General features: G+C 41.5%; 1 protein-coding gene across 1 annotated transcript in view; it reads right to left on the minus strand.

The window, feature by feature from the left end:
- The window catches only part of FSHR (follicle stimulating hormone receptor), a 163010-nt gene that overhangs the window by 15314 nt on the left and 122987 nt on the right, over positions 1-24709 (minus strand). The window contains exons 5-8 of the mRNA XM_059134768.1: positions 7499-7570; positions 6200-6277; positions 1434-1502; positions 1248-1322 (exon numbers count right to left, since the gene is read on the minus strand). Of these exons, the coding sequence (XP_058990751.1) occupies positions 1248-1322; positions 1434-1502; positions 6200-6277; positions 7499-7570 (294 nt within the window). The remainder of the gene's footprint in view (positions 1-1247; positions 1323-1433; positions 1503-6199; positions 6278-7498; positions 7571-24709) is intronic.

Genomic DNA, 24709 nt, shown 5'->3' on the forward strand with positions numbered 1-24709 from the left:
TTGCATATATTGTCCATCTGAAGGCAGGCATACTAGAATAATCGTACTTTTCAAAGAGGCAGAATCCTGTCTATGGGTCAAACATGCTCTATCATCAATAGTAACCATTGGTGGAGTTTCTTCTCTACCATATAGGGTGTGTCTAGTTCTAGAGATACATTACGTTCCAACCTGAAGGAGAAGATAAACTTTTGAATGAAAGGGAAAAGTGATGTTGACAGATAGGAGGGAAGGAGAGAGGGAACCACATGTGGGAGCCTATATTGATTGCCAAATACAAGGTGGAGTCCAGTGGCTCTCAAATGCCTCAAATGACCTTGGGCAGACCATGGATGGATCATCTACTAAAACTTGATTTTTTCCCATATGTCTATTTCTGTGCTCACTAATTCTTCTTACATCTAACTTCTTCCTTCTTGATTCCTTCCTTCCTGCAATATATTTCATCAGTAGATGGAGTAGGCCTTGCCAACAGCCCAGGAAAACACATTAAAAAAAAAAAAATCTTGGAGAGTGGGGTCCCTGTCACCATGAAGGCTATAGAAGTCACAGGAGGAAGAATTCTCTGTTGGCTAAGGTGGTCAGGGAAGTGGTGGCAGCTGGCCTGACCCTACTGGAAGGTCAGGGGCCCATGAGAAGAGAATGGGAGACAGAGGTGAGGAAGCAGCACCAGAGGGAGGGGTGCCCCAGGAGATTTCAATCGAGGCAAAGAGGATCCAAAAATAAGTGTGTTTGGGGATCTCTCAGGGGAACATACTCCCAGACATTGAAGGTGAAGGAGGAGACCTGTGCTTCCCCTTCCAGGGGAGAAAGGTATGGCAGAGTGGTTAAGAACCTGTGCTTCGAGTCAGACCAGTTTGGTGTTAAATATATGCTCCCAAATTTGCATGACTTGGGATGAGTTAGTTAACATCCCTCCATGGAAGCCAGTTTTTTGTTCTCTACAATGAGAACAATAGCTCCTACCACAGAGGTTTTATGAAAATTAAATTAGAAATGCCTCTTAAGCTTTTAAAACACTGCCTGGGACTTGGCTAGTGCACATTATATATTAGTTGCCGTTATGTTATTGAAAGTCAGGATATAGATCAGTCTAAAATTGTCCCTGGAAGTCTTTGTAGATGACGCAGGTCAAGACTGACCTTAATTGCCAACCCTATATGGGAAGCGTCTTTGAATTGGAGAAAGTTGACCTCTGACTTGGACATGTTAATCTCTAGCACATGGAAACAGGGGAAGCTACTTACAGAATGACTGGTCCAGAGGCTCCGTGGAAAACATCTTTAGGCAATTCTTCCAAATTATTGTTATCACTTAGATTCCTGGGGATGGAGTTAAGGAGAGAAGAAGGGAGACAAAAAGCCACGTAAATATCACTGTTGTAAGAGCCATTTCCCTCTAAATGGCCTGGAAGAGTAGGCAGGGCTACTTACAGCTCATCTAGTTGGGTTCCATTGAATGCACAGTTGTGTATTTCTTGAATGCCATTCTTATTCAGCCATCTGAAATAAAAGGCCCATTAAAAAAACAATAATGTCGGATGCAAACAATACAGGGGTTTCATTATTGGAAGCACTGGGGCAAGGTCAGACATTGCAGATTATTGGCATAAATAAAATGCCACCAATAAGGCTCAGGGACAGGAGTGGGAGGGAGGCTGATTTATCACCGTGTGACCTCATGTGATGTTTGAAGTTTGCATTATGTGCGTGTATTACATATCCAGAGGGGAAAAATTCGTTTTGAAAGGGCACATTTAGGCCTACCACCTGGATCCTATACAGTCTTCGTGCACATCATTAGTGCATAGAGATGGTACCATGGGGGCATGAGACAAAGATCTTTCCCATCCTGAAGGACCGAAATCATGCAATTATTAGACAAGTGTTTATAAGACAAAGAACATTTTATATCCTTTCTCTAAGGCCTTAAGCTTCTCACCCATGCTCACTCATAGCAGCAGGCCTGCTTGTCATCAAAAGGTGATCTAATTAAGCTGTCGGACAACCTGAACATCTCCTGTGACCCACAGGGACCTGGTTATTGGAGGTTTGTGGAGGTGGCTCTGGGTTAAGCCAGAAAGGAAGAGAAATCAATTACGGAGACTGTGGGCTGTGGCAGGGCGCAGTAGTGTGAGTGGGAACAGGAGGGGCCTCTGCGGTTGAAGGGGGCTGGATGTGGAACCGTCAAGCTGATTGTGCAAAGGACAGTGAGCAGGTTAGGGGAGACCAAGGACACCTTGGGCGGACAGCTCCGCACTGCTGTGCTCCTGGATGGATCTGAAAACAAAAACAAAATCCAAGGTCGGGAGAGCTTAGCCCGAAGAGCCTTTGACCACCTGCTCTTGATTTGTTGTCAGGTTCTTTTCCTTGTCAGGCTCAGTGGGTTTACAAGTAACAGTGTTTGAAAAGCTGACCCCGAGAGGCTCCTGCGTGTTGCAGACTCGTATTTCCTGGCTTGCGATGGGTAGCTAGAAACACAATCACAGGACAGTAACCGTATGTTTTTTTTCTTCCTCCCGAAAACCAGTTTACATAAAGAGATCCAGACAGGAACAAGCAAACCTTTCTAAAACATCAGCAGCCAGTCAGTGGGTTCTGATGGCAAGGAGTTGCCGTGCGCCTCCACTCCCACTGACCTTGCAACTACCTGCCTGGACCCCAGCTATCCCTCCTGCTCACGGCTTTGTCAGCCTGTCCCTGGTAGTGAGTTGGTGCGACAGCTGCCGCTAATCTGTGGGATGTAGTTTCCTGGGATTTTCAGTCAACCCCAGGGATTGGCAAACTTCTCCGTAAAAGGCCAGAAAAGCCATTTTAGGTTTCATGGGCCAAGAGACAGAACGGAGAATACTACATAGATATTTTATATAGGTATGTGTGAAGCAATGTTGACAAAGGTTTTGACCAAACTAAAAATAGAATACTGATTTTTTAAATAATAGATGTCTATTGAAAAGCATGTTTTGTTTTGTTTTGTTTTTTTCTGGGCAGGATACCATCTTGCTTAATTAGGTTCAGTGTCAGTGTTCCCTGTCATCAAAATGTTCACTTGTACAAAGCAGTACAGTTCATGGGCTGGATTTGGCTGACCCTTCATCTAACACAAAGGTGTGGGTAAATCTGGGTGGGCTCCACCTATGTTTCTGTAGACTAGATTTTTCTGTACATAAATTTCCTGCAAATAGATCTTGCTATGATGAAATAATATACAGATGGATTTAGAAGAATTCCTAAGTAGACTTTTGTCTTCATGGATCCTTCTCAAACAACAGACACCATCCTACAGGGAGGGGTGGAAGTTTTTGGTGTCAGCAGTGGATCATTACACACACACATACACGAATGATGTCTAGAACTCCGGCCTTGGGGTTTACATTAGGCTATAGCATTCAAACTACTATCAGAGAGAAGCTGACATTTATTATGTACACTCTTAGTCTCTTAAGAGATATAGTGCTGGTTTTAAAGCCTGATGATGATGACGACGTCCACAGTGACCAGGACAAACTGGGCAAAGCATCAGCTAAAGAATAACTGGATCATGGTTTTCTTTCCTCTTCATGTGTTTGTGGCCTCAGTAGAGGTTCGGGAGGCTCCAGAAGCTGGGGCAGGCAAGTGAGATGGAACCCAACTAAGAAAAGGAGGAAATGCACATGGAGTGAGCCTCTCCTATGGCTGGGACATGGTGGGAGCTGATACACTTAAAAGCTCATTTTATTTTTTTCTGAATTGAGGCTGTTCTTTTGGTTGGTCATAGCTAGTTTTTTTCCCCTATTCAGGCCCTATGGTTGCAGGGCGGGCGTGGGAAAGGGCTCAGATGGGGTGGGAAATGGTGGACCTTTATTGCTCATTTTCCTCTGAGTCACTAGCCTAGTTTCTGATAATCCATTATTATTATTATTATTATTATTATACATATAAAATATTTTTTAGAGAAGGGTCTTAAGATTTTGGAAAGTACCAGTGCACAGAAAACTCTTTCGGTCCTCTGTGCCATTTTAGCCGTGCTGCTTTTTCTGAGCATACTTGGGTGTTCCTAGTGGGAAAAGATGCCCCTGCATCCAGATGGGTCACCCCAACTAGAACACCTGGAGTCTTAAACTGTCTTCAGGGATTTTCTGATTCCATTATCTATAGATTAAGGACCATCTGAGGTCAAGAAAAATAGATTTTGTTCTCACAAAAGTGAATTTATCCTTCAGAGATGGGTCTGAGAAGTATTGACCGTTAAGAAAGCTCTCCTCTCCGGGAGAGTGTGTTCTAAATTTCGGGGGGCCACATAGTGTCCATGAACACAAGCCCGAGAAGAACAGCCACGATCTGCACATTTCCTTGGTAGGCTTGGGTTTGTGAAGCTGTGTCCTAAGTTCTTATTTCCTCAGGTTTGCCTTCACCCGGGGAGAGGTAAGGCCTCTTTAGATCAGGATCCTTGCCCTCTTGTGATTTTGTCTTGTGATCTGGACAAAAAGAATGTGTGTCAAAGTAGAAAACTGTGAGGATATCTGTAGACTCCTACTTAATGATGTATTTTTATAAAATACTCTGTTAATAGATTTGCCACATGGTAACATGAAGTAACTTAGAATCACTATATTTAAAGATGTTTAGAGCAAGATTTAAAGATGCACAGGATGGCTAGGTACACCTGATGGCATTTATCACTAGTCTCCTTCCATAATGTAGCCTGGCAATCCGTGCACTGTCATTCGTGCTCTAACCTGGCGAGCTGATGTTACTCAGGTATTCCCTCTTTCCCCCAAACTCTTTCTCCACCTCCCCCCTCTTTTTTTAACCTCCATAAACTTGATGATTGTTTCCTCTCCTTGCCTTTTGCCTGGCTATATCCCATTTACCTGTTAAAGCCCCATCTTAGACACAACCTTCTTTCTCAGCCACCTTTCCCTTCTTTAACTGTTCCTTCAACCCTCATGTTACAGGCCAGTCAGAGTAAATTATTCCTTCTGTCCTCTTAGGATAATTGCCTTTATTTTGTATACTTTTCATTCTGTTTATATTTTAATTCATTTCTTTTGTTTTCCCCTTCTTTCATATTTCCTCTACCCCATTGACTCATTCTAATACAGGTGCACATAAATTCTGAATATCATGAGTGTATTAAAGAGAAGGAGTAGGTATTAGTTAAAATTTTTGTTCTAATACTATGTACTGAATACATGCCTTTGATTTAAAATTTTTTTTTCCTTCATACTTGCATTGCCTCTGCTAGTCTCTTTGAAACCTTTCCTATTGTTCTCTCTAATTAATTTACATCAAATGCTGTGCTTAGCTTTAATCTTCAGCATGTCCTCATCTCTACTGTTTCTTCCCCCTCCCTCTTTTCTTTTTTGTACTGCTGGGTAGTCTCTGAACCATGTTACTGCTTTGAAAATGACTGAAATTCTTCCTTGGCTGGAACTTACCTTTTTATGTAATGGCATATTTTAAACACACACACTGGTATATTTTTCAAAAAATGCAACAGTTTGTGAACTGGAAGGATAAAATGCTTTTCCTAAAGATGTAATGGTGGTTACCAGTTTCCCAAATGCCATTCTGTTTCCCTAACTTTGTAGACCCTGCCAACACCTGGGTAGCCCCAAGCTTTCTCTTTCTTAGCCATCTTGGGCAGTGGATGAACTGTCACACAGACTACTAGTATGAATGATGATGAAGTAGTCCATTATTGGCACAGAGTGCATTTGAAAACATTCCTCAAAATAAGAGGGACTAACTCAAGCTCATTAAAAAATGTAATTGTTCCAAGAAAAAGAGAAGTCATCTTACGCCCAGCATGGGGTTGAACAGGAGCTGCTTGGCATGGTTATGAGGGAATATCTTCCGAATTCAGCCTCCTCCTTGGTCTTTTTCTTTGGGCAACAAAAGCCTTGCCAGGCAATAACTAGCTTTATTGATGCATGAGTTATTCTGTCCTTCAGAACAGATGTTGCATTGCAGGAGAGCATCATTCAAAGAGCAATTTTAAATATTTGAATCGCACCACAGAATCATAAATTATTAACATGACTCCATGTTGTGATTCTGAAATGTAAAGATGGGGAATGAGAGAAAAATACTGAAGCAGAGAGAAATTTAAATGGTGTCATGCCAAAGTTACCCAAACACAAAAGGAGCATCCTGTTATGAGAGATGATTAAATCAGAAACCAAATGTTACTCCATTGGAGTTTTTTCTTTACTTACAAAATCATACTTTCATAACTCAGTCCCATGAAAGAATTTCTTTCAACTGTGTGGATGTTGATATTATCTTGAATGTCTCTAGAAGAAAGTACAAATATATTAGGTCTTTATGCCACCTCCACTCCTATAACCTCCACATGCTTAGCTTCCTGGGCAAGATATGGTCTTTAGCTGAGGCAGTGTTGGAACGGTTAGTGTTCTGAAAGATGATGAGTTCAAAGTTAGGGAAATAAATGACATTGAGTTTATCTTCAGTATATCCGTTCCTAAAAATGAAATTGCTGACAGTTTCTCCTCTTCTCTTGTGTCTGGACATTTTCGTAGCTAATTTCAGCGTGTTAAGATTCTGATACGTTCCTTTATTATCCTTGCCTGCTCACTGTGACAAAGCCAGTCACACTGACCTTTTACCTACATATGGAACTTCTCCATTCATCGTACTTGGACCTTCAGCTTCCTCCCATTTCAGTCCCCCTCTTCCAGCCAGTTTACTTCCTTCTGTTCCCCTTGGGTCACAGAAAAGTTTTATCATTGATTTTTCTTTTCCTGAATGGAGCAATGGAGAAAATCTTTTTTTTTTTTTTTTTTTTTTTTTTTTTTTTTTTTTTTAATTTTTTTTAGATTATGTCCCTCATGCTCCCATGAAGCTTCCCTATGGTCAGATTTAACAAATACACTGTATATAGGTATAGTAAACTGCCTAGAACAATTTGAGAAATGTTGAGAGATCTTTTCCCCTCCCTCCCCCTCTCCCCTTTCTTTCCCCTTTTCCTTAGCTCTCTATACCCCTTCTTTACCATTTCCTTTTGGTTCTGTCCAGATTCTTACAATCTCACTATTGAAAGTAAACATGGCATTACACACTGTCTTTTTTCCTCCTCTTTGAAAATGCAGATGTCTTGAGAAAAGGCAAATAGATTATCTTGCTAACAGTGTGAACTTGTCAGCTGGTTTCTTTATGCCCGGGGTAATATGAGAATTCAGGAGGGAAGAGGCGAGGGTGGTGCAAGTCTGGGGTGAGGGGTGTAGTTTTAGGAGGGAGGTATATTAAGCACTGAGTGGTGAAGAAAGGAGACTCCTCTGTTGATAATGGTCTTTTTGAGGAGGCTGCTGTCTTCAAACTGAGCTTAGCTGGCTTTCCTGTAAAACCCAAGGATCCTTCCTGTTTGCCTTCCTTCCTCCTCTGCTTACCCAGAGTGACCTCCTTGGCGGATATACATCAAATAATGCATATTACAGGCCCTGAGGCCATTGGGCAAGACATCTACTGAGTAGGTCAAGTCTCAAGGAAAAACTTACAGTAGAACCTTTTGGAGAGATTGAATCTTGTGAACAGCTGGCAAGTGCTTAATACCCGTGTTGGATATTAACCTGGAGAGAGAGAAAATTAAAATGAGGGAAAAATGAACCTGGCTATCTTAACAATTGCTATGGTATACTGACTCCTTAGAGAAAAGAAACTTACACTTCTGACACAATGCACAAAACTTTTCAAAACTTTTTTTATCTTTTTTTTTTTTTTTATAAGATATGGTGGGTATTGAGGGCACATATTTCATGGAGCACTGGGTGTGGTGCATAAACAATGAATTTTGGAACACTGGGCACAAAAAAAAAAAAAATGTTAACACAATCCAAAGGTGAATTGTGACTAGATAACAAAATGTTCCTAAATTATCGCTTGTAGTCTTTGGAAAACTGCCCCTTCCCCAATCCAAGTGATTCTGTTGATATTAGAGCATGGGGTTCCATGTGCTCTGACCCCAGAATATGCATGTAACCTAATTCTGGTGAATTAGACGGTCTCCTGGGAAGTGGTTAGAAGTTGATTAGAGCTGAATCCATTGATGCTATCACCCTTAAGAGATAGTCCATAAATTTCTATAGCTGAAATGTCCAGAGCTATAATGGATCCTTCCCAAGGTCTGCTTATCTTCATCTGGGTTCCTCAGGAAGCAAAGACTGAGATGAAGCCTAGCCTGTAGATGGCATCTTTGATAATGAGTTTAGAGAGTTTGTGACATCAAGTAATGAAACGGGGAAGAAAGTTAATCAATACAAAGATAAGTTGTTGAGTTGGCCACTGCGACTGGTTACTTAATGCCAAACACTTGATTTAGGAGACTATCAAAATGGATCTCAGAACTGTTGCTCTGAATGGGAAAGAAGAGGAAACATTTAGTCATGGACTACTATTCCTATTGGTCAGATGTGTTTCCATGGGGTTAACTCCCTACTTAATGGCTTACATGCTGAATGAGTGCCCAGTGAGTGAGGAGACCCAGCACAGGAAATGAGAGGTCTGCAAGGCTGGGCCAGATGATGTCCAGTTGCACCTGTCTCCAGCTGATTGAAATTTGCTGCCACAGCAATGGTGAAGATTTTCAAGGCACATGAGAGGTTCCCTCTAGTGAGTTATTCAGAATCCTAATAGCTCCTCACCACCATTTTTCTTCTCTATGTGGCTTACTCAAGCCAGAGTTGGTCTTGATCACTTGCAATCTAAAGAATGTTCCATGGTACAAGTGAACAATGTGAAGGTTCGTGTGTCCTTTTGGGTTTATGATTCTAGAATAGACTGTGCTATCTTTGCTTCTATATTCAGAGTCAGTGAATTCTGCCTGTGGCTTCTCTAATGGTTCTCAGATTTTGTTCCCTCTTGGTTCTCAATGAACTACATAGAATCCATCTTGGTCAATTCTTTTGATTACTCAGCAGCCCTTGATTTGGTCCTCCTCTGTTTTGATCAGTTATGTTCCTATAATTTTGCCTCTTCCAAAACGTTATAGCAATGCAATTATGTATTATGCAACTTCTTGAATCTGACTGCTTTCACACAGTTTAATGCATTTGACAGTCTTCCATCATGTTGTATATATCAATAATTCATTGTTTTTTTTTTTTTATTGCTGAGCGGTATTCCATTGTATGGATGCACCAGAGCAGACCCATTCACCATTGAAGGACATGTAGTTTGTTTCCTGTTTTTGTAATAATTAAAAAAACTGCTTTAAACATTTGTGGTGGTGATGGCGGTGTGTAAGCATGTGTACATGCATGTGTGTGTGCATATGAGAGGGAGAGAGAGAACATTTTTTTATCTTGTGTGAATACCTATGAGCAGGATTGCTGGGTCGTATGGTAAATGTATGTTTAACTTTATTAGAAGGTGCCGAACTGTTTTCCAAAGTGGCTGCACCATTATGCATTGCCATCAGCAATATATGAATGTTCTAGTTGTTGCACATCCCTGGTTATGTAAAAAATACTCTTTGAATATAAAAGTAATACATGTTTATTGTCAGAATTAAAGAAAGTATGGGAGCATTTACAGAAGAAAGTAAAATCACCTTTAGTTTGTCTACCCAGATATGGTTTCTGCTAATACTGAGGGTTTGATGTTTCTACCAAAACAAATGGCTTTCGTAGTTGCTCTCCAAATCTCTGAGATTCTACTCATTCTAAACAGAAACATGGCCATAAATAAGTATATACTAGCTTGACACAGTCCTATTGCCTATTTGTTATTTAATCATATCTAATCATCTGCTATTTTTAGATCTCTTCTCGTGTGTCTAAATACTATTCCCTTAATGAGATACCAAAGCAAGGGCCATATTTAATATTCTCTGACAATCTATATGACTATGTTCAGATTTTGAATGTAGTATGTGAACATAAAATATTGAGTTAATTGGTTGATGTTTCTAAAACATTGCTTGAATCTGTCACCAAGAAAAAATAAAAATTAATCAGTTAATTTATTTTTCTAGTGTCACTGCTACCTAGAGTAATTAATCTTAAACTGACACAGGGAAGTCTTGAGGCCAGGAATCTGTAGAACCTACGTGCCAACTCTGTCATGAACTAGACATAATGTGCTTCATCTCTCTAGCCTGGAAAAGATGTGGAGTGCATGAATATCAAGGTAGACATTCTATCAGACACCTTTGTGCTCTGCTTCACATCCTCTTGGTCCATCTTTTACTCTAGCTGTTACCATAGCAACTAGTTACATACAGACTTAACTTGGCAGATACTGGATGGAGTTATACTGATTGTCTCATTTTCTGCCTTGGACTTCTCTGCCACATCTGAGTGGGGCGCTCAAATGAATCTGCTCTACCATTCAGAGGCATGTACAAATCAGGCAGTGCAAAGAGGTTGATACACCATACAGTGACTTTTGACTAGTGATCAACTCCTCTCTTCCATTCTTTGGGTGAAGAATTCTGAATATATCCTAAATGACACTTAAGAGGGACTCTAGCATGACTGAACCCCATTTACTGGTGGTGGTGAGCTGATGATAAATTCCTGAGTTGGCTCTCCCTCTTTGTTTTCTTCTCTTTAGTCATCCAACCGCTTTCTCTGGGTTGGGGTATAAAAATAAATTACTCCCATGTAAGTCCTTCCTCAGACATGTTTTAGAGTGCCTAGGCTAAGACAAATACCAGCTTGCACTGAATCTTGCATTTATATAGATTCCCTGATGGCTGCTATTACCCGTTACTCTGCAAACCTGTCTTCAGTTGCAGCCTAGCCTGCTCTGTTTCTCTTTTTTCCCTTACTGTAAAGTTTCTAGAAAGAGCTGTCTGTATCTGTTGTCTTCATTTTCTTCTATCCCATTCCCCTCAGCCTCCTCCCAAGTTTCTTCATGGTATGTCTCTCCACCAAAACTACTTTATTATGTGCCAAATGTACTAATCCATAACCAATAAATCTAATGAGCAATTTAAATTCTTTTTTAAACATCTTTTAGGAGGATTCAGTACTTTCCCCCTTTCCTGTTAGTTTCTGTCATTTTGCTCTCTTCTGTTGTTCCTCTTACTCCTTTTTATTTTCTTTTTGCCCCCCCCCCCCCCACTCTGAACCTTTTGCCTTTTTTCTTTATAATCTTGCCGGAAGATCTCCTTTCCAATTGCTTTAAGCACTACCAGTATGTTGACGACTCTTAGGTTCATACTTGACTTCTGACTGCTCTAGTCCATCTCTAATTAGAGTTTCTTTATATGTTCTTCTGAATGCATAGCAAATACATTTCTTTCCCTCTTCACTTCAACCAAACTGTTCCTCCTCAGTTCTTCCTCATAAATAGCACTACCATCTATCAATTGTATGTTACAAATGTGACAGTTAAACTTGGCTTCTTCACCCTCACTCCCCAATATCAATACACCTCAAAATCCTCTTTGACTCCATTTTCAAAAGATTTCCTCATTGCATACAATTTCTTCCAACACTACTGATGCCACTGTAAAATTTGCACTTCTTACTCTTTGAACCCTATCTCATGCCATCTTCCCCCTGCCCTGTAGCATCTGTGGCTCTCACTCATTGCCTCAAATACACTAAATTGGCATTCGCACATGCTTTTTAAGGAAGGCTTACCACCCACACCTTGCTTAGTCCCTCTCAACCGATGCTTCAGGGGTCAACTGCAAATGTCATTTTCTCAGTGAAGAACTCCCCAACTGCCAGCTTAAAGTAAGCCCTCTGATTTATTCCCAGTATAATCATGTCTTTTTTAGCATTTTTTCTTCTTAGCACCCATCAAAATTCTAAAGTATACACTTTGTGTTTATTCAGTATCAGTTTCTTCAACTAGATTGTGAATGGCATGAGTGCAAAAATCATGTTTTTCCTGAAAATTCAGTGTTGGCACAGTGGTTGGCACATATAATATGCTTGATGTTGTTCAGGCCAGGCAATGTGCTATGTGCTATTTAGAGATGAGCATAGAAAAGGAATCATTCACTACCCGTGTTCATCACACCTGATGGATTTGACATAATATAGATAGTAACCTGGCTCTCTCTCTCTTAATGAATGATTATGACTTTTACAACATTGAAAGAGGGAAGAATTTTGATTGTCAATGAGAATAGTACATTATTTAATATCAGTAGCATGAGCTTCTGAAGCCACAAAACTTACGGGATATCTAAAAATGTCTATAGTTGCACATTGAAATCTTTGGTTTTTATAGAAAACACACAGCAAAATGGCTCAAATTATTCCAGTAGTGCTAGGTTTAAGACACTTAAGAAGATCTAGTGACCATCTAGTGAGATGGATTATTGGTGATAAGTTTATAGCTAAGACTCTCCATAACCCCAAGATAACTCAGGAAATGGAGTTCGGATGAACACTTAGTTTTCAATTCATTTTTCCCCTTTGATCAATAAATTCATGTCTGATGGAGGCTGGAAGTGGGTAATAACCCAGGAGCTCTATGTCTCAATGGGTTTGCTTTGGTCAAATGACTGTTTGCTGCAAAATTATTTTGATTCACTCAACTGTGGTTTATCTTCAAAAACAGGAAAGGCCTGAGGGTAAAATGTCAGCAAATTTAAGTTCTGCAAAAGGATTTTCTAAAGAAAACTTCCAGTTAGCCCTCTCAACAGCAAGTTGTGTGTTCTGAGCTGGTGTTAACAACTTTCATGCTGAACTGTCACTAATGTTTAGGTTACCGTAATGGAAATGGGCTCCACTTCTGTTGGGGTGACCTTAGTGAGGTTCCTTCTATTGCTGGGAACAATTCCCACTGTGTGCTGCCGCGTAATGAGATAATGCACTTGTCTTGTAGTATATACTGCCGAAGCAAGTGCTATACTTGCCTTTTATGGACAGGTGACCCCACAACTCTGAGCTCTGAGGCTCATCATTGTAAACATTGTTAGTGTTTTTATTAATCTTCAAAAGTGCTGGTGATTTGTTGTCTCCAAAACCGTGTGTGTTCTTACTTGTATTGCTTTGGACCGTATGTCTTCCTTCCATACAGCCTCTGTCCCATCCAAGAGAGGATACCAAAGATCATCCCCCAGCTTCAGAAAGTGAGTTTGGGTTGGTACAGATGAAATACTCAGACTGGTGTAGTGCAAACTCTGTTATTCACTGAGTGTCTTAAGAATTCAGAGAAGGGGAGAACAATGTGGGTTGGAAGAGTCGGAGCGGGCTTCTTGTAGAAAGAAAAGAAAACCAGATTTCTGAGTGAGTATAGAGCTTTATTGGCCTGAATGAGAGAAGTGAATGCATATGGCTCATTCATGGGAGGGCCATGGGGGAACAGAGGAAGATGGAACAGAAAGGTAAGGAGGAGGTAGTATGCTAAGGATTTTACAGCTATGTAGGGGAATGTGGACTTGATGGGTAAGTGACTGGAAATCACTTTAAGGTGCTTAAAGGTGAAGTATGACTTGGGGGTTCTCTGAGCAGAGGTAGCCCATGTTTTTACCATCCCATAACACTGGGCTTCGTAGTGGTCGTTTGGTCAGGACAAACCGAGTGGTAGTTGAGACCCTACTGCATAACTGAACTGAGAAAAGTCAGGAAAGAAGGACCCTCTCCATCACACATGCTGGCCAAGAAGGCTATTCTTTATCTGTATTTCACCCCAAATCCACTATGGCAGGGAATGATCAATTCTGAGACTGTGCAAATCAGCTCTTTTAACCTGTGAACAGAGGCTGAAATAGAGTTCATGCCAGGGACTGGAAGGCCCATTGAGAGGCTTTAGGCAGATTTGAGTTAGGAAGGGTATACTGCTGATTATGGGTTTAGGTTAGGGGTCTATTAATTTTTGCACATTTCCTAGAAGCTAAAGCTGAGTGTTTGAACTTGAACTTCTTTTTCTACTTTCTAGTTGTTTTACCATAAGGAATTTGTTCGCACTTAATTGAGTTTTTTTTTTTTTTTTCATTTTACATATGTAATTATATTATTTAGTGTTCTCCTCCTGACCACTCTGGGAGAAGATAGTCATCTGCTAACAGATAAGCAGGAGAGTAGACTGTGCTTGGTTAACACATGAAAAGATTTCTTACCTGGGGTTCACTTATATGGAGATTTCTATTTACTGCAGTCTTACCAATTGAGAATTTGCATCTTTACATACTTCACTATATAAGATGCCAGTTAGCTAACGTGTACTGGATTGATTAGGTGTAGAATTCCACAATCTTGGAGTTAGATGGCAGTGTATAAGAAGCTGTGGTACAGAGAAAAAGGACTTGTACTTACGATTAGGGACCCTGGACTTGAATGCCTTTCCTCTTACCATCTGGATAATACTGAGTAGTTTAGCTGCTTTTTCAGAGCCTCAGTTTTTCTGTGCAATGACTTTGTGTAGGGAATTACAAGAGATAGTGGAGCGCCTAGTTTCCTGCTCCCCTGTCTTGTAACTTCAGAACTGGATCCATTAAACTTATACTCAGCTTAAATTCCCCTCAGCCTCCATGGAAAATAGACTTAGTAATCCAGGATGGGTGGTAGTGGTGGAGAATATATGAGCCCAACATCAGGATTTTAAATAGCTCAGTCCTGTTAATGTGGCCGCATATTCGGTTTTGACCTAATATCCTGTCTTAATAATCAGTCGCTGATCCTCTTAGGGCAGAGAGCAAAGATTTTGAAACTAGCATCTCCAATGCTAGAGGATCTGGGTTCAAGTCCAACCTGTACCATTTCTTAAGATGTGTGGTTTTAAGAGTGTTAGTTGATGTCTCTGTGACTCTGATCCTTTGTCCTGATACTCCTTACACGACACCTTAGCACCATATTCAGGCACTGTTCTTGGTCTTTCTCCAGCCTTGTATTCCAGTTGCACTGAGACCATTCCTGATTTCTTGGTTCCCCTAGGACCTAGACCATGTCTTGTTTGTTTGGTTGTTTGTTTTTGTCAGTTCTCTTGGGTACTGAGATGCCATTTCCACGTCTGGGTCAAGAGTTGTCACTGTGGGACTTCCATGATGCCAGAGCGGACTGGTCTGATATCTGCTGCCCGAATGTCCTTTTACCCTCTTGCAACACCAGGAAGCTCTAGCTACATTTCCCAGATTCTTCTTGGTCCCTCCTCTAATTTCCTTCGGCTACTTCTGATAATTGTGCCTGAATCAACTTTCTTGTGTGTCTGATTCTGTGTACTTTCTGGGTCCTGATCGTATTATCACCTAGAGGTTTGCGGGTCATCTCAAGGAAAATTACTGCAAAGAGTTGACAAAATTGAAGACTTAGTCGACTATTTTTAACAAAAATACAAGCAATCCAAATTGGTTATTTTCTGTGATAACAAATGACTTCAGAAATATGCTACAGAGCAGATATTTTTTAAAATTAGGCACATTTGATTTGTCTTTTTAAGGAAAAGATGATATATTAGTAATGAGGGGGAAAACAATGCATTTGAAAGAAATCTATGCTATGTAGAGATCATCTGGGGAAAAAAAAGAATGGAAATAGTTCATTTATTGCAAAAAATGATGCATGTCATCATTAAAATTCTCATATTATACATTTTAAAAAATATGGAAACACAACTTTCTCACCTGTTTGCTTTTTCATTGGGTTTTGAACACATTCACTGGAAATATAAAAATGCAATACCTTGTAGGTAGTTTGTAAGAACATCTGATTGACATTAGGGAAGAAAATTTCCTAGCTGAATGTCATAAAAACATTAGCATGAAAGTATAGGGTTGAACCACTGAGTCTGATGACTCAGAGTACTGCTGTAGGCTTGTCTTCTCTGAGATCTACTTATTTTAGTGATACTTGGTTTTCAGCTTTGACAGCCCCTGAAATCTAGTATTGATACAACCTGTGAATTGCTTTTCCAGTGTAAAACAAAGGATTAAAAAATAATGAAGCATATCCTAGGACATTGCTTTCTCTAAAATATTTTTATTATACTTGGAGCAAAATAGGCTTTTTGTGTCATATAAAATATATATAATGAGACAAGACATAAAAACCTATATTCATCTTGGTTTCATGCTTTGAAATATTTTTTTGCATATATTTTGTCATGTATACATTAATACTGCAATCATATATGTATCTACTTTGTAAATAAGGTTATTTGGGGATGCATGCTTGCCTTATTTTTTTCTGGGATGGGGTGAGGAAGCAAGACCATATTGTCCAATGTGTAGGATATTTTGCTTGGAAAGAAAAGCCTATAATTCTGAAGGGGTGCCAGATGGAAATGGTAATAGATTAGTGTTGTGTTGCTCTAGATAGGTATAGGATTAATAATAATAATGGTCAACATTTATTGAACATTTCCTATGCACCGGGCACCACCAAGCACTTAACATTGATCGTTTTATTTATTCCTCTTCTCTACCTGCGGAGACAGGTATCATTACCATCCTCATATCAGAGCTGAGGAGGCTCAGCTGATAGAGGTCCAGTAATTTTCACAAAGCCACACATAAGGAGGGCAGAGCTAGAGATTAAATCCACCTCTTTCTGACTCTATAAAGTTGGTGCTGTTAACATTATCAGGTTTAGCATAATGACTGATGGTCCTTCATTATGAAGGTTGCCCACAGATGAATGAATGGACTATATAGCTAAGCACTCCATTCCTTACCTCTGGAAATGTGTTCAACTAAATGCCCGGGAGGGTTTCTTCATGAGGGCCATGATACTGTAATTTATAATAAACAAATATTTCATGTTTGTCCCGTTTCCTTGTGCAGAAGTTCTAGGTTGGTGGAGATGTGAGGAGAGTGGCAGGCTCAGAAGCTCTGAATCTTTTCCCCACACCTTGCCCTACGTGTGCATCTCTTCCATCTAGCTCTTCCTGAGTTATATCCCTTTATGATAAGCTGGTAACTAGTAAGCAAAATGTTTCTCTGAGTTCTAGAAGCCATTCTAGGAAGTTAGCTGAACCCAAGTAGGGATCATTATGTCAAGTGAACTTTAGCTCACTTTCTACTTGCATCTGAAGAAGGTAAGAGACTCAGAGTAACTCCTCTGTAACTGTATAGATATGTTTGCCACGTAATAAGACTCATGCTCTCAGCCCAACAATTAACCTCTAAAGGTACCGTGGGTGGGTACAAAGAAATCATGTGCTTTAGTGGCAAATTGAATCAAGAGAACTAAACTGAAGAAAAATAATAGACAAAACAGGCCTGAATGTTAAAAAGTTTCTGATGGGCTAATTGTGCAGCTAGCTGTCGCTGTTGATGTTCTTTGTGCTTTCAATTTTGAGCACACTGTAGGATACCTTTGTATCCTTAGCTAGGGCACATCTCGGTGAAATAGAATATTCATGTTGGTTTTGCCTGAGACACCAAGGGATGAGAGATGCTACCTTCCAGTTACATAGTTCTTAACCTCTCATGCAAACTGAACAGGAAACTGGTATAGAGACCTTGGGAGAAGGGCTTCTGGGGATGATTGTGAATATGCCCTTCCCCTGCCCCTCCATGAACAAGTGTGGGCAGTGCTGGCTGCCTCATGTATGTTGAGAAAGGAACTTGAAGTAGACCGTGTGGTAGTTTCATAGCAGTTTCCTGCTTGGGGGGACGTAGTGACCAGTGTCTGACTCAGGCCAAGTGAGAGGCTGGCTACAGTGACAGTAGACCAGAGGACTACTTTTGGGGAAGTAACTGAAGACCTATGAAGTAACATAGGTCACAGTTCTGACCCGGGCCTCTCTGATGAAGGGAAGACTGGAAAAGCCCTTGCCTTATATCTGTGTAGCACATATGATTCACAAAGCTATTGTATGTTATCACATGTGACCTGGCAGTGAGTCTCTGAAATGAGCATGATTATGATTCTCATCTTACAGTGCTCACAGGTAGTATAAAAAAAATCACTCAAATTTCTAGACTCAAGCCAGAAAGAATCATAGTTAAAACTTACCAATTACCTTAGCAAGGGTTAGGCAACATTTTAAAGGCCCTCCTGTATTGAAATCCTTTAGTCCTGCCCACACTCTAGAAGAAAGGTAGTATTAGCTCCATTTTCGGGTAACTGAAAGTTTTGAAGCCTCTGTTTTCTTGGCTTGTCTGCTAGAAAGTGGAAGAAATGGCATCTGAACTCAGCACTCTGGCTCCTATGCTTTTCCTGTGATGTTCTTTCCATTATAGCACATTGGCTACATAAAGGACTTTTAAAACCTAAAGTTCTCTCTAGGTTAGATTCACTGCCAATAGAGCATTGCCAAGTGGCAACCTTTTGGGATCTGTTTGGATGCCAATGTAAGAATAACTTTAATCAAACTACCAATTTGTGGCAAGCAGTTACTTTTAAAATACATAGGGGAGTCACAAAAGAGTTAATATTTTAAACAGTTTGCACACCCTTCCTCACAACTCATTTCTAACATTAATTATTTAGGAAGCTATTTCTTAGGTATACTCTGACTTAGCCTGAGTAGATGATCACAAGTTCCACATGGCAAACATTAATAAGGTGTCAATGTTTTACTCAGAACACCGAGTACATTATGTTGGCTTCATCTGTGCTCTACACCTTCCCCGCTGTGGTGTGCCAGAAAGTGGGATGAACTGGGTTGGAGTCAGACATTTCTGGCTTCCATTCTGTCAAGTACATAATCTCTGAGTTTCAAAATCCTCATTTGTCAATTGGGCAAGATACACACATACTATTTTGGGAAGATGGGACGATGAGATGAATAGATGCTCAATAAACACTAATTTCCCTATTTTTCATGTCCCAGGATTGTTTCTTAATCCCATTTTCTGAGTTTGGGCAATTCAGTCACCATCTATGAACCTCAAATTAACCACCCATAACATGGAGTCATCAGAAAATATCTCTCAGCGCTTTTGTAAGACTGTATCAACTTACACCAAGTGCAAATGCTTTCTTTCTATGCTAGGATTCCTGTTACCCGCCCCTGTATCATCCATCAGAACCTCTTCGAGTTAGCAGTTCTTGCTCTTGTTGCTGCTTTAAACTTGAAAAGCAGTCTCCTACGTGTTTCGTCTTCTCCCTGCCTTTCCTTCTTTATGACAACTTTTAGAAGGAGAGAGGAACATGGTTTCTCTCCTCATTGCGTTGAGGCCCAGAGGGGTCTAGTTGCTTGCTTACAAGTTCCCACTGACAGGACTGGAACCTGGGTCTGTGGCTCTTCTTGGTGTCCTGACGAGTGACTCTGTGTCTACTTGACTCCTGTGGTTTGTTCCTTGTCCAGAGAAACCTTAATGGGTGACCTTTGTTGGGGGGTACCTGATTTCTTCTCCATAGCCCCCTAAACATCTTGCTCTCTTCCTTGCACTGCTAGCTTTGAAACCCAAACTGGTGAGGGAGGAGCTCTCCGCCTCCTGAACTCAGCATTTTTTTTTTTTTTTTTTTTTTTTTTTTTTTTTTTTTTTGGGGCAGGGTGTTCACTATGAGTAAACTCATGATTAAACCACAACAGAACATTTTTGTCTGCTACCAATGAAGATATTCTTCCTTAGAGCATTTGTCACTTTGGCATTCATACTCCGTAATGCCTCAGATATTCCTCTAAAGCTCCTTCCCTTTCCCTACCCAGACAGACAGGTTCAAACTCAGACCTGCATTTTCATGAAGAACCTACTATGCGCAAACCCCGTGCCTTGTGGGGGGCCCAGAAATGAATCCCTTACTTTGCATTTTCTGCCACTTCATTGCTCCCTAGTCCTGAGCCACTTCATCTGCTGGCTGGTGAGTCCCCTGGGCTGTGTTCTTTCTGTACCCCATGTGTGGGGAAGCCATCTTCTCAGATGGGCATGTCTAGAGTGTGGGAGCAGCAGGGCCTTTCCACTAGACCATGCCTACATTCTCATGCCTTTGTTTGTAGCTGACAGCCTACGAACACACATTGGGAAAGAGAAAGTAGATGAGATAAATTAGGGCAACAAAGGAAAAGTGTGTCCTTCAACATCTATTAGAGGGAGGCGAGAACCAGGTACATGAGACCTGAACAGCCAACATACTCTATAAGGAAAAATGCAGAGCTGAGTGCCTTCTTTTTCTTTTGTTTGTTTGTTTTTGTTTTTAATGCCCAGACCTGGGGATCTAGCTATGAAGACAACCTAGTCCCCACCTTGGAGTAGCACAGAATCTGGTAACTAGAATTCTCTTGTGTCGCCCTCCCTCTGTCATCATCCAGCCTGCCCCTGCTGCCCTCCCCAGACTCCTCTGCCCATCCTAGTCTCCATGGGCTGCCCTAATCCTTAGGGAGAATTCTGTGTTAGCTCTAATTTCTTAAGCATCTGTGACATCTCCCAGGGATAACTGCAAATGTAAAAGGGTCTGCAAAAGACACAAACAGCCTTTAAATCTCCCCACACTGACTGCAGCGATGGAAGATAAGGCAGGGGTTCATCTTGCATGGAGGTGGCGCTTTGCCTGATGCCATTAGGGTTTGCCATTGGAGTTGTCGCTCCTCCTGCCTGTGCCTGAGGCAGCCCCTGCTGGGGATCTGGCCCTCCCAGGCCAGCTCCAGCATTGCCCAGTACAGTCTGCCTTGTAGGCCTCAGCCCCACTTCCAGTGTTTGCCGGAGTCTGCTGAGGCTGGCTGTGCCCAGGTGTGTGGGACTGAAGTGACTGGGATGGATCCTATGATTGTCCTTTAGTTCCAGGAGTTGAGTTTCTGCTGTTCCTAATTTAAGAGTAAATCTATAGCTGCTTTAAGTTCTTAATGTACCCAGAGGATCTCAGTACTTGAAAGGTCCACATGCATCCTGGGGAAGAGGAGACTGGTCTGGGAAATACAGTGTTCTGCAGGGAGCTGTGTTTTCCCATCTTGCAGAGAGCATTTCTCCTTCTGTACAAGGCGCTTCGTGCTGGGTCTAAATATACAGAACTGAGGACAGCACCATCACTGGAAACCCCAGATTTGTGAAGATCACAGTTTAGACTTGAGAGTTAGAAGAGATCTTAGAGGATGTGTAGTCCAGTTTCCTCTTCTCATTTACCTCATTAAGCATATTATGTCCATTATGTGGATGAAGAAACTAAGCCCTAGGGACACCTGCATGGCTCAGTTGGTTAAACGGCTGCCTTCGGCTCAGGTCATGATTCTGGTGTCCTGGGATTGAGTCCCACATCGGGCTCCTTGCTCAGCAGGGAGCCTGCTTCTCTCTCTGCCTCCTCCTGCCACTCTGTCTGCCTGTGCTAACTCTCTCTCTCTTTCTCTCTGACAAATAAATAGATAAAATCTTAAAAAAAAAGAAAAAAAAAGAAAAGAAACTAAGCCCTAAAAGGATCAGCCATCACTGTTGGGAGAAGTGGGAGCTGTGCTAGCACTGAGGAAGGAATCAAGTCTGAGCTTCACACAGCTCTTCTGAGACTTGTCTCCGGCCCCTCGCTGCACTTGTCTGTACATTTGACTTCTGGTGATGACCGACATGGCTTATTTAAAAATTAATGGGGCGAGGGGTGCCTGGGTGGCTCAGTCGTTAAGCATCTGCCTTCGGCTCAGGTCATGATCCCAGGGTCCTGGGATTGAGCCCCACATTGGGCTCTCTGCTCAGTAGGAAGCCTGCTTCTTCTTCTTCCACTCCCCCTGCTGTGCTCCCTCTCTCACTGTCTCTCTCTCCCCGTCAAATAAATAAAATCTTTTAAAAAAAAATGAGGTGAGGACACAACTACTTCATGAGAAGCTCTATCCTATGAAAAAAACAATTCAGAGACTCTGCACGTGGGTTAAGTATGGTTGCCTAGGTGCTATTAGAGTGGATCCTTTGGGACTTAGCTCTCTCTCCAGAAACCTCCATACCTAAAGTCCATCATTATCAGTCCTTGGGTTTCACATTGCCTTGTCTATGCCTCTCTTTTAAAAACAGAAATTCCTCTAGGAAGAAGAACATCAAGCCCTGAACGTATTGATGTACCATGATGGATCAAGGAATAGCTTGCTGAGGGAAAATCCCTGGGCTTCTTGTAGGAGAAGACACAGTGAACAGGTTAGAGGAATGAGGAAAGGAGGTGAGCAGTATGAAAGCATCACCTCCTTAATTATCAGGCCCTCAGCAAAGCGGAGGTTCTTGCCCTCCTTGAGCGGACAGGCTCAGGCTGAAATCTCATCCTGAACTTGAGCATTTCAGAAGAAAAATCTGACCATATTTTCCTAGCATTGACAATGGCAGGCATAGTTGGCTCTGCGAGACACCTAACTGATAAAAGAAGCAATTGTATAATTTCCATTGTGCCCATTTTTGTCGCCATGACAACATCCTTAGATCCTTACAACACTGACAGCCAGGGAGATAGCTAATAATTTATTTCCAATAAGCACCAGCCCCTGTGTAAAAGGACTTCTGGTCCCATCTGGAGGATGGTTCTATGTGTGAGGTGCTTAGAGGGGGCATGGGAGAAGGAAGGCTTTGGGGGTTACTGGAAGTGAGGGGCAAAAATCATTGCAGTCACTTGGGTCCATGTCTCACCTAGAGGTAAATCACATACCAATGATTCTTCTTTGGAAATCTGTCCCCAGTTGAACCATGCCTCCCCAGGCCTCCAGGTGCCATCATTATTGTACCCTTGGATTATAGCAGTTGCCTCTTAGCAGGTCTCCCTTTAGTGTATGTCGGTACTCTGCTCCTGGTCAACGTACAGTTCAAACCCTTGTCATCTCGTTACTGTGCTGCTTAAAATCTCTTACAGCTTACTCTTTACTATGGTAGTAGGACTGAACTCCCCTGCCTTAATTTCTTTAATCTTACCAAACCCAGTCTATCCTAATGCATTCCTACTCTTCAGTGTGTGTCTTGTTTGTAGCTGGGACTCAGTTTCTCCCCCTCCTCTGCCTGTTCCATGATCCTTTTACCTTCTATGTATTTGCTCATCTCTCCCCCCCCACTCCAGGAAATTCCTTCTTTTCTATCTTTCCAAATTTTATTTACCCCTTAGGTTGCAGCTAAGTGCTGCCTACCCACATGACACTTCCCCTGACTCCTCCAGCCTGAAGCATGGGGTCAGTCCTCTTGTTTATGACAAGGACCACACAGCTCTACAGATAGATGTGTTATTGCCAGGAGTTAATGGGTGCTAGCTAGCCTTTTCTCCACAAAAGACTGAGCTCCTTGAGATCTGTCCATAGATGTCTCCTATCTCTCTCACAAGGCCATCTCCTCCATCCTTTCTCAACCACCACCTTTTTAAAACATTATTCCCTACTTGTCCTACTTTATCTTTCTTTATACCACGAACACCACCTAACGTTATTGAACATTATCTCTTCAGCTAGAATGTAAGTTCCACAAGCGCAGAGGCTTCATCTGTCTTGGCATCTTTTGTATATCCAATAACTACTACAAAGCCTAGACTATAGTAGGACCCCAATACATGATTGTTGAAAGACTGAATGAATGAGTTCTTATTTATTGGCCAATTGGCATCCAAAATGATAGAGGAGAAAAGGGCAGACACCAGTCCTTTCTACTATGTACATGGCTGTCATTACTTCTAAAAATGAACATTCATATGGTCATCAGGACAGTCAGCCAGCCTTTGCTGTATACCCAGAATACTCCAATTTGTAGGGCCATTGCACATTCCTGTGAGGAGAGCCACGTACTCAGGGACTACAGGCAAGGACAGCGTACTGCTGCAAATGCATGGACTTCTACCTTGCCCACTTCTTGGATTGTCGGGAGGCTCAAAGGCAATAAAGAATGAGGAAAAGTGTTAAACTGTGAATCAGCATAAAAGTGGGACGCATTATCTAACCAGCCGTGATGTGAAGAACTGGAATTAGTTTTTGTGGAGACGGCAAGAGATATTGTGGACAATGAGTATTGAAAATAAACAATAAAAGGAGAGGTCAAGAGCTCTCCATTAGAACTCTGAAGGATAATGCAGTTTTGCTTGTTTGGAAGGACCTTTCTGGATATGTGAGGAGTTCAGTAAGAAGGATGCCTTATTCCTTTGAGAAGCATAAGTGATGTATTTCCACATTTGAATGCTGGTCAGTGGATTCTCTCCAAAAGAAATGTTAAAAATGCGTCCAAAAACTTTAGGGATACCGGAGTGGGAAAATATTCACCATCACCACTACTGTCACCATCCTCAGCAAATTAATCCTTGCAACTATCTGAAAAGGTAGGTATCACTTTGTTTTTATTAAGCATAGGGGAGAACTGTGGTACAGAGAGATGAAGTCTCCTCTGTGAGCTTTCCTAGCTAGTAAGTGAGAGGGTCAAGAGTTTAATAAGAATTGTTAACACTTACTGAGAATTTTCTAAGCGTTAGTCATTGTTTTCAGTAACTTCTTTCATACAAAACAGAGGTGCAGGTAATGTTATTCCTGGTTTATAGAAAGGAAAACTGAGACTTAGAGAAGTAAAGCTATTACCAAAGGTCACACAGCCAAGAAGAGTGGGAGCCAACACCTGAGCTCAGACAGGTGGCTCTACTCTGTGTGGCTTCCTGAGTCCCTAGCATCTGTCCTTTGAGATGTCCAACATTTGGTTCAGCTTTTATAATCTGAGAAGCTACTTTCATTACTCCTATTAAAGGAAATGAAAGAGGAATACAGACCAGAGAGTGAGGGACTTAGGGGAGGGATGGGGAGGAAACAGCCAGAATTGCTTGGGTGAGTCCCAGCGAAGACTCTCTTGGAATTAGTCCTGGCTGGAGAAAGCAGATGGTGTGGCTACTGCTAACAGGGATCCTAAGGAGGGTCTAACAAGCCTGCATGTGAGGAGAAGATGGTTGTCAGTTGGGGAGCGGCCCTCCCCAGCTGTGGGGAGGGTTTGCTAAGATGGAATTAGG

Source organism: Mustela lutreola, chromosome 9 (assembly GCF_030435805.1).
Source record: "Mustela lutreola isolate mMusLut2 chromosome 9, mMusLut2.pri, whole genome shotgun sequence".
Lineage (NCBI taxonomy): Eukaryota > Metazoa > Chordata > Mammalia > Carnivora > Mustelidae > Mustela > Mustela lutreola.